This window comes from Jaculus jaculus, chromosome X (assembly GCF_020740685.1).
Source record: "Jaculus jaculus isolate mJacJac1 chromosome X, mJacJac1.mat.Y.cur, whole genome shotgun sequence".
NCBI lineage: Eukaryota > Metazoa > Chordata > Mammalia > Rodentia > Dipodidae > Jaculus > Jaculus jaculus.
The window spans coordinates 97,757,105-97,774,690 of record NC_059125.1 but is presented as its reverse complement, the minus strand read 5'-3'; the positions used below and the strand labels follow the sequence as shown (position 1 = coordinate 97,774,690).

The following is a 17,586-nucleotide window of genomic DNA, read 5'->3' as shown; positions in this document are numbered from 1 at the left end:
GATGCATTATCTGAAAAAAATCACAACCTAACATTAGATTGAAGTATGATCCTACTATATATGCATACACACACACACACACACACACACACACACGCATAAGAGCTTTTGGGGGGGGATGGGATTCTCAAGATATGTATACATAAGCTCTTAACAGCAGTGACCAGAGTAGAGTGAGACTTTAGAGACTTATTTTTAATTTATACTATTCTGTGATATTTAATACTTTAATAAAAACTGAAACAAAAAAAATATTTGACTTCACTTTTGAAATACCACTTCAAATATTTATATCACTTTCAAACCCAGCAAGTATTCAATTTTATCTGTTGAATAAAACATGTAATATTATGCACAGAAAGCTTCTTTAAATGTTATTTCCTTTTGCAATCAGAAAATGGATGCTGCAATAAAATCTACATCTTCTGATCAATTGCAATCATTATAAAGTAGCATTTTCTAACAATTTGCCACAAAGTCATTTACACAGTATATACACCATGAGAAAAAAGTATTGGGAGAAAAGCATGTCTACATGCAGAAATATATAAAATGACAAATCATAGTTCATTTCTAGTAAGAGAAACAAAAATGACATGATTTGGTATTAATGGTTCATGATATTCAATTTCTAACATGACCTTGATATGCTTTTTCTAAGGACATTAATGCTATTTATTACAAAGTAGGAAGAATAAATTTGCTTGGAATCAAACATAGGTTGCTTTACAGAGGAAAAACCTACAAACTTATAGCACAAGAAACCTAAGATACATGACCAAAAATATACAATGCATATTCCATCTAATTCTTAACTTTACAATGTATTATCATAGAATACTAAGGATATTTACTTTGAATTAGAAATGAAAATTGAGAGAACTTTATGCACCTATGTTGATAGTAATGATGTCAATAAAAGAAAAAGCAAAACATACCTGCCATTCAAACTCACTATCTGACCAATCCCAGTAGGTGCTAATAGAAGAGGAGACATCACTGCAGACACTTCCCTCAGGGAATAAATCAAAAGAAGTGAAGTCTTGATCATCTAGTAGGGAATAACAATCATCTTGATCTCCAACGGAAACTGACGAAAAGAGTTCCTCGCTGCACTCTGAGCTAGCAACACTTGTTCCACAGGAAGTTAGGTTCCACCTTCAAAAACACAACACAGAGTCAATCACATCAGGAATTACAGAATTTACAGACTTTGAAGGTTAACATAATATATTTATGATATTTTCTAGGAATAAATTTTTAGGGATGAGAGTAGTGTGAACCAGCTCTGGAGTCTAAGTTTTAATTCTTACCCTGTCATTTGTTGGCTATTTTATCCTACATAAATCATCTCTCCAAGTCTACAACCTCTCATTAAATGAATTTACTGTGAGGATTATATAAGAATGCATTACAGAAGCTAGGAAGATGACACAGCAGCTAAAGGCAGTTGCTTTCAAAGCCTATCAGCCAGGGCTCAATTCCCAGGCCACCTATGCAAAAAGGCCAGACACAAAAAGTAGCTCAAGGGGCTGGAGATAGGCTCAGAAGTTAAGGCACTTGCCTGCAAAGCCTAACAACCTAGGTTCATTTTCCCAATACCCATGTAAAGCCAGATACACAAAGTGGCGCATATGTCTGGAGTTTGCAGTGGCTGGAGGCCCTAGTGCAACCCATTATCTTTTATTACAAGTGCATGTGAAACAAAAATGAGTTTTGTATTCAGAATTCGGGATCATCCCCAAGCGCTCGCTCGCTTGCTCGCTCGCTCTCTCTCTCGCTCGCTCGCTCACTCTCTCTCCCTCTCTCTCTCTCTCAAGTTGCTTATTGCAAAGCCTGATGCCTAATGGCCTGAATTCAGTTTCCCAGAACAAACGTAAAGCCTGATGCAGAAAGCGCTATATGAGGGGCTGGAGAGATAGCTCAGTGGTTAAGGCATTTGCCTGCAAAGACTAAGGTGTGGAGTTCAATTCCCCAGTAACCACATAAAGCCAGATGCACAAGGTAATGCATGTATGTGGAGTTCATTTGCAATGGCTGGAGGCCCTGGTGCACCCATTTTCTCTGTCACTTTTCTATCTCTATCTCTGCTTACAAATAAATAAATAAAAATAAATTTTAAAAAAGTAAGTGGCATATGTACCTTGAGTTTGCTTTCAGTGGCAAGAGGCTCTGGCATGCCCATACACATTCACATTCCTCCCCCCTTTCAAATACATAAAAAAATATTTTTTTAAAAAAGGTAACTGATCCAAAGATTTCAAAAGAAAAACAAAAGCTAGGTATATTTCATCAAATACTTTTTTTTCAACAGACTTCATTACTTGATGCTCCCCAAGGTGAAATAAAAATGTCCATGACATGGGACTGGAGAGATGGCTCTATGGTTAAAGGTGCTTGCTTGCACCCAGTACCCATGTAAAGCTAGATACATAAGGGGGCACATGTGTTCTGCAGTTTGTTTGTAGTGGCAAGAGGCCCTGGTGTACCCACCCATACTCTCTTGCAAATAAATAAAATTACTTAAAATTCTTTAAATCATTTTACCCATCTCCTAGGACCAAAGCAGTTCATGTATGTGATAAGTAGCAGATCAAAATTAAACATTTTAACCAGGTTGGATATGTAACTGTAATCCCAGTACTCATGATGTAGAGGCAAGAAGATTATGAATTCCAGGTCATTCTGAACTACATATTATAATTCAAAAATTAAAGAAAAGCCAGGTGTGGTGGTGCATGCCTTTAATTCTACAACTCAAGTGGGGAGTTGTTGACGGGGCCGAGGTAGGATGATTGCTATGAATTCAACTCCAGGCTGAGACTACATAGTGAATTCCAGGCCAGCCTGGGTTAAAGTGATATCCTACCTTGAAAAACCAAAATGAATAAATAAATAATAACAATAAGAAAAAAATGGCTGGGCGTGGTGGCGCACGCCTTTAATCCCAGCACTCGGGAGGCAGAGGTAGGAGGATCGCCGTGAGTTCAAGGCCACCCTGAGACTACAGAGTTAATTCCAGGTCAGCCTGGACCAGAGTGAGACCCTACCTCGAAAAACCAAAAAAAAAAAAGAAAAAAATGTATATTACTTATTAATATTTCATTACTGCTTTTATGAGTTTTTCATGCATTTAACACCACCAATATTTTTGTCAGGAGCATTTGTGACAAGTTTTTTTTTTTTTTTTGGTGGGGGGATCAGTTATCTTAATACATCCATCTGCTCTCTTTTGTAAATTTCCACTAGTTATATGTCATTAATAAGATGATGATCTTAAATTGATTTGCCAGTAGCACAGGGAATTAGGGCTTAAGATAGTGATAACCAATATTAATTAGCTACAGACATAATTACTTCCTGAAGAAAAGGGGTTTTTTTTCCTGTTATTATGTTGTTCCACATCTTTCATTAAAGCTAGCCTTTTCTGAATTATGTAATTAAAAACTTTCCTCCCAAAAGATCATGACAACAAAATAAGAGAGAGAGTGATTGAGAGGGATAGGGGATATGATGGAGAATGGAATTTAAAAGGGGAAAGGGGGAGAAGGGAGGGTATTACTATGGGATATTTTTATAATCATGGAAGTTGTTAATGAAAAATTATTTAAAAAAATTCCTCCTTTATTTTGTATAGCTATTAATTTTTTTGAGGTAGGGTCTCCCTCTAGCCCAAGGTGACATTGATCTTACTCAGCAGTCCAAGGCTGGCCTCAAAGTCATGGCAGTCCTCCTACCTCAGTCTCCCAAGTGCTGGGATTAAAGGCGTGCATCACCACAGACATCATTTTATAGGTAACCTTAAATTCAGAAGTTTATGACTTATACAATGTAGGCCAACTCAGACTATGCTCTCATATCTGATAATCCACAACCCCATGGTGATTATCAGTAATCCCACTAAGGAGGGCCCTAACCAAAATGGAGACAGAGAGGAAGGAAATGATGGTACCAACATATGATGTGTCCATACAAAGTTTCTACTTAATAAAAATAAATAAAGTAGCTGGGTGTGGTGGCACACACCTTTAATCCCAGCACTTGGGAGGCAGAGGTAGGAGGATCACCGTGAGGTCAAGGCTACCCTGATACTACATACTGAACTGCAGGTCAGCCTGGGCTAGAATGAGACCCTATCTCGAAAAAACAATAAATAAAGAGAAAAAAGCACATGGGCAACTCAAAAACTGCATGTTTTCCTTTGAGCTGAAGGCAGAGCATGCTTAGCACTGGATCTCACACGCAAGTATGCAGGGAACACCAGAGATACAGCTTTCATGCATCTTTGCCTATGTGAGGTGAGATTTTCAGTGATGCAGCTGAGTCTGAGCCATGCCTGCTTTTGGAAGTAGTCCCAATAAACTCACTAGTTCACTAAAGTTAGCACATAAAATTATCTTTCGACTATATGCGTAATGTATGTGTTAAACAAAAATCTCAAATTTAATATTTAGACATGTGTCTTATCTTCATAGCAACTCTTTATGTGAATATCACAAAAAAAATCTGAACACTTCTGGTTCCAACCATGTAAGATAAGCCACCCTCAACCTGTATATCCCCAATCTGTAAATAGAAAGAATATTAAAATAAACATCAAAGTGTTGACAGTGTTACCTCTGGGAAAAGTGATGAGTGTCTTTGTAGATTTTTTTAAAGTCTTCAATTTTCTATAATGAGATTTTGCAATAAAAACTTAAGTGTGAGAGCCAGGCATGGTGGCGCATACCTTTAATCCCAGTACTCAGGAGGTAGAGGTAGGAGTTCAAGGGCCCCCTGAGACTACATACTGAATTCCAGGTCAGCCTGGGCCAGAGTGACACCCTATCTCAAAAAAAAAAAAAAAAAACTTAAGTATGGGAGCTGGAGAGGTGGTTCAGCAGTTAAGGCACTTGCTTCCAAAAGCCCAAAATCTGGGTTTGTTTCCCCTATAATCATGTAAATCCAAATGCACAGTGGTGCATGCATCTGGAGTTTGTTTGCAGCAGAAAGGCCCTGGAATGTCCATTCATTCATTCTCTCTTTCTGTCTCTCTCCTATCTCTATGTATTATATATGTAAGTAGAAGAACAGATTAATGGGGGTGAAAAGGCCTAAGTGAGGTCAGGGGAAGAGATTCAGTAAGGAAAGGTGGAGGGAGGGCTAATCAAAATCTAATTGGATATAAATAAGTCATGTGGAAACCTACTTTTTTGGACAATGGAACACTCAGGAGCCATAGATTGTTACTAGAAAATTTTCATCGCTAGGAATGGTATACCTTCCAGTGAGTTGTTGAACAGGGAGGTCACTGATCTCCCCAAAACATTACAGGCCATTGCCAAAGACCTTTGTTTCCAACCAGGAATAGATGGTAAGACCCTATTGCTAAAAAGACTCCATATACTTGGCTGCAAGGTCACTGAGAAAACCTGCTGGAGCTGAGATGAAAACCTCCATATAGAATAAGTGACAGAAAGCTGGAAAAAGCTACACTGCATGCAGTTCAATGGGAGAGAGAGAGAAATCACCAGTGAAGATACTCAACAGTGGACACTGCAAGCCTTAAAATTTGGCCAGCTAGGCCAAATGAGCCAACGGGTGCAACAGTGGCACATCTGTCATGGTGGAAACCAACTGCTCTCTCATTGGACTGGAGGCCCACTCCATGGGAGAGAATACATCCCTGATTCTGAAAACCTACAACAGGGATAGTCATGAGCCCTAGGGGTGTAACTTCTGCTGGTGTCTCACTAAATGTATATACTATGCTCAACAAACTGCCAGTAAGCACTTCTCTTAATGTTATACCCATATATTAATGCTACTCTTACTTTTGGTTAGAGAAGCTTCTCTTTTCATATGACAGTGACCTTGGGGTGACTCAGAGGGCACCATGGTGCTAAGAAGATGCGACAGGAGTACTCGGCACAGAATTTTCTCTATCACACCTTCCAAGGCTCAGGGTCCATTGTGGAAGAGGTGACAGAAAGAATGTATAGAACAAAGAAAGAGCAGGAATCCTTACAACGTGTTCCCCCCAGACATAAAATGGCCTGGATATCTATGACCTCACAGTGCCTGACACTACCTACCTAAGACCATCATAATAGGAGGAAAAGATCATGAAATCAAAATAAAAGGAAGACTGATTGAGAGGGGGAGGGCATAGGAGGGGATATGATGGAGAATGGTGTTTCAAAGGGAAAAATGGGGAAAGGGAGGGAATTACCATAAGTTGTTGTCTATAATTATGGAAGTTGTCAATAAAAGATCACTTATTAAAAAATAAAAATATCAATAAATAAATAAATTTTTTTAAAAAATGTTCCCAAGAATCAACAAAATGATGTTTGACTGAACAGTTAAAATTGGTGCCCTTTTTTTTGTTGTTGTTTTGTTTTTCAAGACAGAATCTCATCTAGCTCAGGCTGACCTAGAATTCACTATGTAGTCTCAGGGTAGCTCTGAACACTCAGTAACCCTCCTACCTCTGCCTGTATTTTAACTAAAATAAAAACTAGCTGGGCATTGTGGCACTTGCCTTTTTTGTTTTTTTAATTTTTTATTTACTTATTTGAGAGCAACAGACACAGAGAGAAAGACAGATAGAGGGAGAGAGAGAGAATGCGCGCGCCAGGGCTTCCAGCCTCTGCAAACGAACTCCAGACGCGTGCGCCCCCTTGTGCATCTGGCTAACGTGGGACCTGGGGAACCGAGTCTCGAACCGGGGTCCTTAGGCTTCACAGGCAAGCACTTAACTGCTAAGCCATCTCTCTAGCCCGGCACTTGCCTTTAATCCCAGCACTCAGGGGGCAGAGATAGGAGGATTGCTGTGAGTTTGAGGACATCCTGAGACTAATTCCAGGTCAGTCTGGGGTAAAGGGAGACTCTGCCTTTGGGGGGGGAACCCTAAAACCAGATATGTTAATTTTCAAGGCTTTTCAGTAAGTATACATGACTTAATGACTTCTTTATTTTTTTAAGTAGCCATTTAAATGTTAAAATTAGGACTGGAGAAATGGCTTAGCGGTTAAGCACTTGCCTGTGAAGCCTAAGGACCCCAGTTAAAGGCTCCATTCCCCAGGGACCACGTAAGCCAGATGCACAAGGTAGCGCATACATCTGGAGTTCATTTGCAGTGGCTAGATGCCCTATCACGCCCATTCTCTCTCTATCTGCCTCTTTCTCTGTCACTCTCAAATAAATAAATAAAAATATGTTAAAATTAGGACAGGGAAAATGGCTCGGCAGTTAAAGGCACTTGCTTGCAAAGCCTGCTGGCCAGTGGTTCAATTCCCCAGTAATTCCCCAGTATCCTCATGAAGCAAGATGTGCTATACATGCACCTGGAGTTCATTTGCAGGGGCAAGAGGCCCTAGAGCACCCATATCCCCCTCTAGTAAATGAAAAAATAAATATTTTTAAAGAATAATAAATGTTAAAATTAGGTCTGGAGAGATGGCTTAGCAGTTAAGCGCTTGCCTGTGAAGCCTAAGGACTTGATTCAAGTCTTGATTCCCCAGGAACCACGTTAGCCAGATGCACAAGGGGGGCACACACATCTGGAGTTCGTTTGCAGTAGCTGGAGGCCCTGGCATGCCCATCCCCCCCATTCTCTCTCTCTCTCTCTCTCTCTCTCTCTCTCTCTCTCTCTCTCTTGTTACTCTTAAATAAATAAATAAAAATTAAAAATTAAAAAAATGTTAAAATGAAACTGGGCATGTTTGCTCAAGTCTATCACCACAGCACTCAGGAGACTAAGGCAGGAGGTAGGAGGATCATGAATTTGAGGTCAGTTATTACATCAAAATTAAACAAAACAAAAAATATTAGAATTCAGAAGAGTTGGGCATGGTGGCACATACTTGTAATCATAACACTCAAGAGGACAGAAACAAAAGGATCACCAAAAATTTGAAGTCAGCATGATCACCATAGTGAGTTCCAGGCCACCCAGGGCTACCATAGTGAGAGCCTGCCTCAAAAAAATTAAGAGCTGGGTGTTGGCGCCCATACCAGCATTCAGTAGGGAGAGGTAGGAGGATGGCTATGAGTTCAAGGCCAGCCTGAGACTACAAAGTGAATTCCAGGTTAGCAAGAACTAGAGCAAGACCCTACCTTGAAAAATCAAAACTAAGAAAAGCATGTATAACATATACACATTCCTCTATAGTGCCTCCCTCCCTCAGGTGGAGAATCCAATGACTGGGCAATTCTGAATAAGATCACAATTATCAAGATGAAAATCATTCCAAATTCATGAATTAATTTTTAAGGGACATTCCCCTATCATTACTGGTATTTATCACTGACTTCTTGACCAAATTCCCTTGTTATTCCTCTGCAGACCAATGGACCATCAAGGTTCCAATAGAAGGCAGATGATAAACCCACTACACACTAAGTTCTCTAATATATTCTCTACTAACTCAATTGTCTCAAAATCACTACCCACCAGGCTGGAGAGATGGTTTAGCAGTTAAGATGCTAGCTTAAAAAGCCAAAGGTCCCAGTCTCAATTCTACAGTACCCACTTAACCAGATGCACAAGGTGGCACATGCATCTGGAGTTCATTTGAGGCAGCTGGAGGTTATGGAGGTCCCCATTCTCTCTCTGCCTCTTTCTCTCTCAAATATTTAAAAATACTTAAAATTGGTGGGCATGGTGGCGCACACCTTTAATCCCAGCCCTCGGGAGGCAGAGGTAGTAGGACCACCATGAGTTTGAGGCCACCCTGAGACTACATAGTGAATTCCAGGTCAGCTTGGGCCAGAGTGAAACCCTACCTCTAAAAAAAATAATAATAAAAATATTTAAAATTGGGCCAGGCGTGGTGGCACACGCCTTTAATCCCAGCACTCGGGAGGCAGAGGTAGGAGGATGGCCGTGAGTTCGAGGACACCCTGAAAATACAGAGTGAATTCCAAGTCAGCCTGGCCTAGAGTAAAACCCTAACTTGAACAACAAAAAAACATTAAAATAAAAAATCACGACCCACCTTTTCTACCCACTCTACTGTCTCAAAAATTTTAAAAAAAAAAATCATTTCCAAGGATAATTCTTTCATATGGGTTTCAAATTATATCACCTCTATCTCCCCTCATCCCAAGCTCTCTAGTATTTTCAACTACTTTCCTGTGGCCTATTTTTTAAATTTTATTTATTTATTTATTTTGGTTTTCCAAGGTAGGGTAGTCCAGGCTGACCTATAATATAATTCACTATGTAGTCTTAGGGTGACCTTGAACTCACAGTGATCCTCCTACCTCTGCCTCCCAGGGCTGGGATCAAAGGCATGTGCCCCCATGCCCAGCAGTGGTGGTTTTTCTGAGGTAGGGTTTCACTCTAGCCAAGGCTGACCTGGAATTCACTATGTTGTCTCAGGGTGGCCTTGAACTCAAGGTGATCCTCCTACCTCTGCCTCCCAAGTCCTGGTGGTAAAGGCATATGTCATTATGCCCAGCCTGGGGCCTGCTTTTAAGGAACTAAAATGTTATTCTTGGAAAAGAATATACGAAGCAAAACAAATTAATCACACATTCTCTGCTAAATTTATTGAAGGGTAGGTCAAGTTTGGTGGCACACATCTTTAATACCAGCACCTGGGAGGCAGAGGTAGGAAGATTGCTGTGAATTCAAGACCACCCTGAGAATACATAGTGAATTCCACATCATCCTATGCTAGAGTGAGACCCTACCTAGAAATAAAAGCTTCCATTGTTTCAACTGTTATACCCTGTGGTTTTACTCCTAGAACATTTCGGAAACTTCTGTTCATTTTTTTTTTTTTCTGTTCATTACTTTAAAAAACTATTTTTACCCAGCACTCAGGAGGCAAAGGTAGGAGGATCACTGTGAGTTCACGGCTACCCTGAGAATACATAGTGAATTCCAGGTCAGCCTGGACTAGAGTGAAACCCTACCTTGAGAGAGACAGAGACTGACTGACTATAGGCACTCCAGGGCCTCCTGCAACTGCAAAGGAACTCCAGATAGATGCACCACTTCATGCATTTGGCTTTATGTGAGTACTGGGTAATAGAACCCAGGCTGTCAGGTTTTGCAAGTAAGCACCTTTAACTGCTGAGCCATCTTTCCAGCCCTTCATTACTCTTAAATCTGAATTTATAGCCTACAAATATCTCCTAAGCCGGAACCTCAATTTTCAACTTGTCTCAACAAGTCCATAAACTGTCAACATAATTCTCCCTCTTGCAACCCACAGCTCATCTACAATTCCATACCTAGGTAACGAAAATTGTGGATGGGAGCATTCAATAGGGGCTGAAGATGTAGCTCGGTGGCACAGTATATTCCTAATATAGATTAATCCTCAGTGTTACCAATAAAAGTTACACAAGAGATTGGGACTCTTCTGGTTAATGGTGATTAAATATGGAGCTCTTAACTCTCACAACTGATCTAGGTCTGGAACTGGCAGCATGCATCTGTAATCCCAGCTATTTGGGAGAAGGAAGAAGGATTGTAAATTCTAGGCCAACCTGAGCAATTTAGCAAGACCTTGTCTCAAAATTAAAAAAAAAAAAAAAAGCCTGTGGTGACCCATGCCTTTAATCCCAGTTCTTGGGAGGCAGAGGTAAGAGGATCACTGTGAGTTTGAGACCACCCTGAGAATACATATTGAATTCTAGGTCAACCTGGGCTAGAGAGACCCTACCTCAAAAAACCAAAATAAATAAATATTTTTTAAATCAACAAAATGGTATAGTAAAAGAGTACTTGTCTTGTATGCACTAGGCTCTAATTTCAATGTCCAGTACCACCAAAATAAATCTCACAACAGATTTGGTGATGTATTCAATAACTCATTTCATATCATGCCAAAATGATGTATAAAGCTAAGGGACTTGGGCTAGAGATGACTTAGTGGTTAAGGCACTTGCTTGCAAGAAGCCTAAGGACCCAGGACTGACTTTCTAGAACCCATGTAAACCAGATGCAGAAGGTGGTGCTGGCACATACATCTGGAGTTCATTTGCAGTGGCTAGATGCCCTGGGTGTGCCTATTCTCCTCCCCCTCTTTGTCTCTAATAAATAAATAAATATAAAAGATGGAGAAATAGATGAGAGTGGTGGTGCTCATCTTTAATCCCAGAACTTCGGAGGCAGAGGTCTGAGGATCACCATGACTTCGAGGCCTCCCTGAGACTACAGAGTGAGTTCCAGGTCAGCCTGTGCTAGACTGAGACCTTTTCTCAGAAAACCAAAAAAAAAAAAAAAAAAGTAAGTCACTGTCCCCACACACATTTTTCACAACTATTTATGTCAAGGTATAGATACACGCCTAAAAGATAAAGGAAATAACTAATGTGGTAGTTCATATTATCCTTGTTTATCTCACAAATTAGTCATAGGACTTATCTATATTATTAGAATTTTTCTAAGTTGCTAAATAGCATACCTTTTAGTGGTTGTTGCAGTAGACATGACTAACATGCAAATCAAGACCAGAAGGAAAAGCCGGGCGTGGTGGCACATGCCTTTAATCCCAGCACTTGGGAGGCAGAGGTAGGAGGATTGCCTTGAGTTCAAGGCCACCCTGAGACTACAGAGTTTATTCCAGGTCAGCCTGGACCAGAGTGAGACCCTACCTTGAAAAACCAAAAAAAAAAAAAAAGACCTGAAGGAAATACTAACAGAAATGCTCATTTAAGTCTGTCATAGTGGACAGTCTGGAATTCAAGGTGATCCTGGCTATGTATAAAATTTGAGGCCAGCCTAGGCTACTTGAGACCTTGCTAAGAAAGAAAGAGGGAGAGACAGGCAGAAGAATTAAGGAATTAAGAATTAAGAATTAAGAAATGAAGCCTAGGCTACTTGAGACCTTGCTAAGAAAGAAAGAGGGAGAGACAGACAGAAGAATTAAGGAATTAAGAATTAAGAAATGAAGAAAGAGACAGAGGAGTTAAGGAGGAGGAAGAAGGGAACAGAAAGGTGGGAAATCTCCATTTACAACAAACTTTGTCCCTTATCCAAAGAAAATGTCTTGAACATACATCTATCCACATATATGTGTGTGTAAGTATGTATTTCACACTGACATTTTAAGTTTCTTCAGAAGTTTAATCATTTTTGACTCACTTATTCTATTTTTCCAAACTTTTAAACAAGCCCAATTAGGTAATAAAAGATAATCACAGGAAAATGTGAATGTTTTTGAGACAAAATTTTGTTCAGAGCCGGGCATGGTGGTGCATGCAACTTTAATCCCAGCACTAGGAGGCAAAGGAAGGAGGATCACTGCAAGTTCAAGACTACCCTGAGACTCCATAGTGAATTCCAGGTATCCTGGGCTAGAGTGAGACCCTACCTCGAAAAACCAAAAAAGAACAAACAAAAAAAATTTTGTTCAGGCGAGTCTCAAACTCCTGGGCACATATGATCCTTCTATCTTGGTCCCCCAAGTAACTGGGACTACATATGTAGCCAGCTGGGAAATATAAATTCTTTTAAAAAATAAAGTTGATTATGTCCATGTGTGGTGGTTTGATTCTGGTGTCCCCCATAAACTTAGGTGTTCTGGATGCTAGGTTCTCAGCTGATGGAGATTTGGAAATTAAGGCCTTCTGGAGGGAGTGTACTGTTGGGGGCAGGCTTATGAATGTTACAGCCAGTTTCCCCTTGTCAGCTTTTGGCACACTCTCCTGTTCCTGTTGTCCACTTTATGTGTGCCAGGGGGTGATGCCCACCCTCTGCTCATGCCATCGGTTTCCCCTGCCATCATGGAGCTTCCTCTCAAGCCTATAAGCCAAAATAAACCTCTTTTTCCCCCAAGCTGCTCTTGGTTGGATAATTTCTACCAGCAATATGAACCTGACTGCAACACTATGTAATTTACTTCTTAACTAAATCTATACCAGTGGCATAACAACCTATGTGAGAGATATTTTAAATACTGCATGCATTCAACTTACAGACCATTAGTACTACTGCTGTGGCTCTCTGAATTTAGGAAGACTGTAAATATGGTCTAGAGTCTCATAAATGAACAGGAACAAAACTGTCATCATCATGAAGCCTTTATTAAAGGCATTTAAACATTCTCATCATATTATCTGGTAACAAGCAGGAAGCAAGATAAACATAAATCAAATATCTATCCACTAACAAACTTTCTATAAGTAATAAAATTTGTTTTGTAATGGCTAAACCTTAAACTGAATTTTAGTACTTAACTATTCATATCTCATTTATGGATAGTTACATGACTTGGCAAATGATGTAAAGGAAAAAAATGTGATGCATGCAACTAAAACAAAAGATACTACTAAAATTAAACTATGTCCACATACGTCATTTAGCTGTTTGAATCTCCTTTGAAAAAAAAATGGCTGGGCCGGGCATGGTGGCACATGCCTTTAATCCCAGCACTCAGGAGGCAGCAGTAGGAGGATCGCCGTGAGCTCGAGGCCACCCTGAGAATACATAGTGAATTTCAGGTCAGCCTGAGCTAGAGTGAGACCCTACCTTGAAAAAAAACAAAAAGGCTGGAATTGTATGATCTTTCTCAAATACCATCTTAAGGATGGGCAAGGAGGCAGAACATTCCAGAAGGAAAAAAGACTGAAAAAGCATTAAAAAAAAGAAACAACAGGCTGGAGAGTTGGCTTACTGGATTAAGCACTTGCCTGAGAAACCGAAGGGCCAGGTTCAGTTCCCCAGTACCCATATAAGACAGATGCACATGGTGGTGAATGCGTCTGGAGTTTGTTTGCAGTGGCTAGAGGCCCTGGAGTGCTCATTCTCTCTCTCTCCCCCCCTCTTAAATAAATAAATATATAACAGAATTTTTTAATTAAAAAAAAGAGGGCTAGAGAGATGGCTTAGTAGTTAAGGCACTTGCCTGTGCAACCTAAGGACCCAGGTTTGACTCCGCAGAACTCACATAAGCCAAACGCATGAGGTGCCACATGCACACAAGGTGGCCCACCCGTCTGGAGTTCAAATGCAGTGGCTGGAGGCCCTGGTGTGCCAATTCCCTCTCTCCTTCATAGTTTTTTTTTTTCATTTATACAATTTTTAAAAATAAGAGAGAGAGAGCTAAAAAGATGGCCTGGCAGTTAAGGTGCTTGCCTACAAAGCCCAAGCACCTGGGTTTGATTCTTAGTACCCACATAAAACCAGATGCACAAGGTGGCACATGCATCTGAAGTTCATTTGCAGTGGCTAGAAACCCCAGTTCGCCCATTCTGCTCCCCCTCTCAAACAACAACAAAAAATAATAATAATACTTTAAAAAACAGCCGGGTATGATAGTGCATGCCTTTAATCCCAGCACTTGGGAGGCAAAGGTAGGAGGATCACTGTGAGTTCAAGGCCACCCTGAGATTAAGTAGTGAATTTCAGGTCAGCCTTCCCTAGAGCAAAATCCTACCTCAGAAAACCAAAAAAAAAAAAAAAAAAATTATAGTAAGGACTGGAGAGATGGCTCAGGAGTTTTAAGATGCTTACCAGCAAAGCCTACTGGTCTGGGTTCATTTCTCCAATACTCACACAAAGCCACACATACAAATTGGTACATGCATCTGGAGTTGTTTGCAGTGGCAAGAGGCCATGGTGTGCTCATAAACTTTTTCAAATAAATAAAAAATTATTTTTAAAAAAAACATAGTAAGCCAGGTGTGGTGGCACATGCCTTTAATCCTAGCATCCAGGTGGCAGAGGTAGGAGTAGGAAAATCACCTTGAGTTCAAGGCCACCCTGAGACTACATAGTGAATTCCAGGTCAGACTGGACTAGAGTGACACCCCACCTGGGGAGGGGAGGGGGAGGAGAAACAATATAGTAGATGGGGTGTGCTATCTCACAGTAAAACAGGATGGATGCTATCAGTTCAGAACCAGCCTGAACTATGTATTGAGTTCTAAGTCAACCCAGGCTACTGAGACCTTCCGTCAAAAAAAGCAAGACAAGCTCAGCGATACATGCCTGTAATCTCAGTTCTTAGGAGGCAGAGGCACAAAAATCAGGAGATTGAGGTCATCCTCAGCTATACAAGACTCGGTCTCAAAATAAAAAATAAAAATAAAAGCAAGGTAACCTAGAGCAGAAACAACACCCATTGTAAATGCAACACTTCTTCCCTTCCTTCCTGCTGAAAAGGATAGAGTTGGTACCCTGCTACTGTTCCAATCTTTCTGAAAACCAGGGAAGGAAAGAGATCTTTAAAAAAATCTACGTAGGGGCTCATGAGAAATCCCAACAGTCAGGAGGATGAGGCAGGAGAACTGCCTGACTTCCAGCTTGGGCTACAGAGTGTAAACTTGCCTCAAATAAACAGACATACCAGTAAATAAACAAATAAATAAGCAGGCAGTGAGTAGGAAAAATAATGGTTTACTTAGAAAAGATGGGGTGTGGGATGGAGATGGTTCAGTGGGTAAAGGTGCTTGCTTGCTTGCCAAGCGGGTTTAACTAGAACCTCCCCCTTCCAACCTTACTGGCCTTTTCTGGAAAACAGTCTTGGCTTGTAAGAGTCCTTAAGGGAAAATGACCACAAAAATGAGAAGAAAGTGGTAAAGAACAAAACGAGTTGTAAAAGACATTCTGATCAGCTTCACTCATTAGGGAAATGCTTGCCTTCAATCATGTAGAGCAGGGTAATTCTCAAATCACTACCTTGTATCTGACTTGTTGTAGTCCTGTAAAACTGAAAGACCAAAGAAGAAATATTCTCAAATAGTATTTTTCAATGCAAATAAAACTGAAGCACACTTAATTTGCCAGTTTTACACACATGTCAATTATATCATGGGCTAAATAGGCTTCTGTTAGTCTATCAAACTACTGTGCATATTGATACCATTGGATCTGGTCCTTTATAGAGTTTATGATCTTCAGCTCTTCAGTCTCTATGTTTTTGCAATGAGGATTTGGAATATGTATGAAACTTACTGCCACTTCAGGTATTAAACTGGTGATCTGGGTGATTATTTAGCTACAACATTTTATTTCTGAAGTATAAATTTATGTTCTAAGATCACATTGCACACATAGACTTACAAATTGCACAGTAAATGTAGAATGACTTAAGGGGCAGTAGAGGGATATATGTAAAAAACAAAAAGGATATGATAAAACCCCCATGGTAAAGTTGGACCAGAAATCAGAACTGAAGCCGGGCGTGGTGGCACACACCTTTAATCCCAGCACTTGGGAGACAGAGGTAGGAGAATCGCCGTGAGTTCGAGGCCACCCTAAGACTACATAGTTAATTCCAGGACAACCTGAACTAGAGTGAGACCCTACCTTGAAAAACAAAAACAAACAAACAAAAAAAGAAATATGAACTGGACTCATCTTCAATATTAACCATTACTGAACCCCTTTCCTAGTCACTTATCCAAATATTCTACCAGTCTTTTTATATACATCTCAAATATCCACCTAAATTAAAAGTTGAAGCCTGAGCTAGAGTGAAACCCTACCTCAAAAAGCCAAGAAGACGGGCATGGTGGCGCATGCCTTTAATACCAGCACTCGGGAGGCAGAAGTAGGAGGATCACCGTTGAGTTTGAGGCCACCCTGAGACTACATAGTGAATTCCAGGTTGCCCAGGACTATATATAGTAAAACCCTACCTTGAAACATTAAAAAGTAAAATAAAATAAAAAGTTGAGACTGGGCTAGAAAGATGGTTAAGCAGTTAAAGGGGCTTGTCTTGCAATGCCTGCAGGCCCATGGCTCAGTTCCTTAGTACACACATACAGCCAAGACGGACAAAGTGGCACAAGTGTTTGGAATTCATTTGCAGCAGCAAGACGCCCTGGTTGTGCCCGTTCGGCCTCCCTCTCTCTATTTCAAACAACAACAACAACAAAAAATTAAGTTGATTCTCAACACTCAGGTGGTAGAGGATCACCGTGAGAGTTCAAAGACATCCTGAGACTACATAATCAATTCCAGGTCAGCCTGGTCTAGTGGGAGACACTATCTCAAAAAGAAAAAAAGTTGAGGCTATATCAAAAACATTTTAGCTAGGCATAGTGGTGTATGCCTTTAATCCCAGCACTAGGGAGGCAGAGGTAGAAGAATTGCTGTGCATTTGAGGTCAGCCTGAAACTACATATTGAATTCCAGGACAGCCTGGGCTAAGAATGAGCGCCCCCCACCTGAAAAAAAATTTCAATACTTGGCATCACACTTAAATGCTTGCATGAGAGAACTACTGGAACATTACCTTGCAATAAAATCATTTAAAGCTTAACCTGCTTAAGAAATTAGTATAAACCAGCCAAGCTGGGTATTCAAACTAAGGGATATGTTACATGAAAGAATCTTTCAGAGTTTACATTCAAGAGAACCTACAGAACTAATGTAAGGAAAGAGAAAAAAAAAAAACTAGTTTCCAAGCTCAGTTGGATGCCTACTCCCTAGTTATGTATAAATAATTCAATTCTCAGCACTGGAAATACACACGTATTTTATATACATATATTTTAACTGATTAAAATAGAGTAAGCTTTACTAGGCAGGCATCACACATACCTGTAATTCCAGGACTTGAGAGGTGGAGGCAGAATTAGGAGTTCAAGGTCATCCTGGGCTACGTAGCCAGTTTGAGGGCAGTATGGGCTACCTGA

The 17,586-nt window shown here is 40.3% G+C and overlaps 1 protein-coding gene across 2 annotated transcripts in view; it reads right to left on the bottom strand.

Moving 5' to 3' along the window:
* Positions 1-17,586, bottom strand: part of Fam199x (family with sequence similarity 199, X-linked) — a 40,753-nt gene that overhangs the window by 22,121 nt on the left and 1,046 nt on the right. For both annotated transcript variants that reach the window (XM_004659162.2, XM_045141072.1), the window contains exon 2: positions 939-1,158. In XM_004659162.2, the coding sequence (XP_004659219.1) occupies positions 939-1,158 (220 nt within the window). The remainder of the gene's footprint in view (positions 1-938; positions 1,159-17,586) is intronic.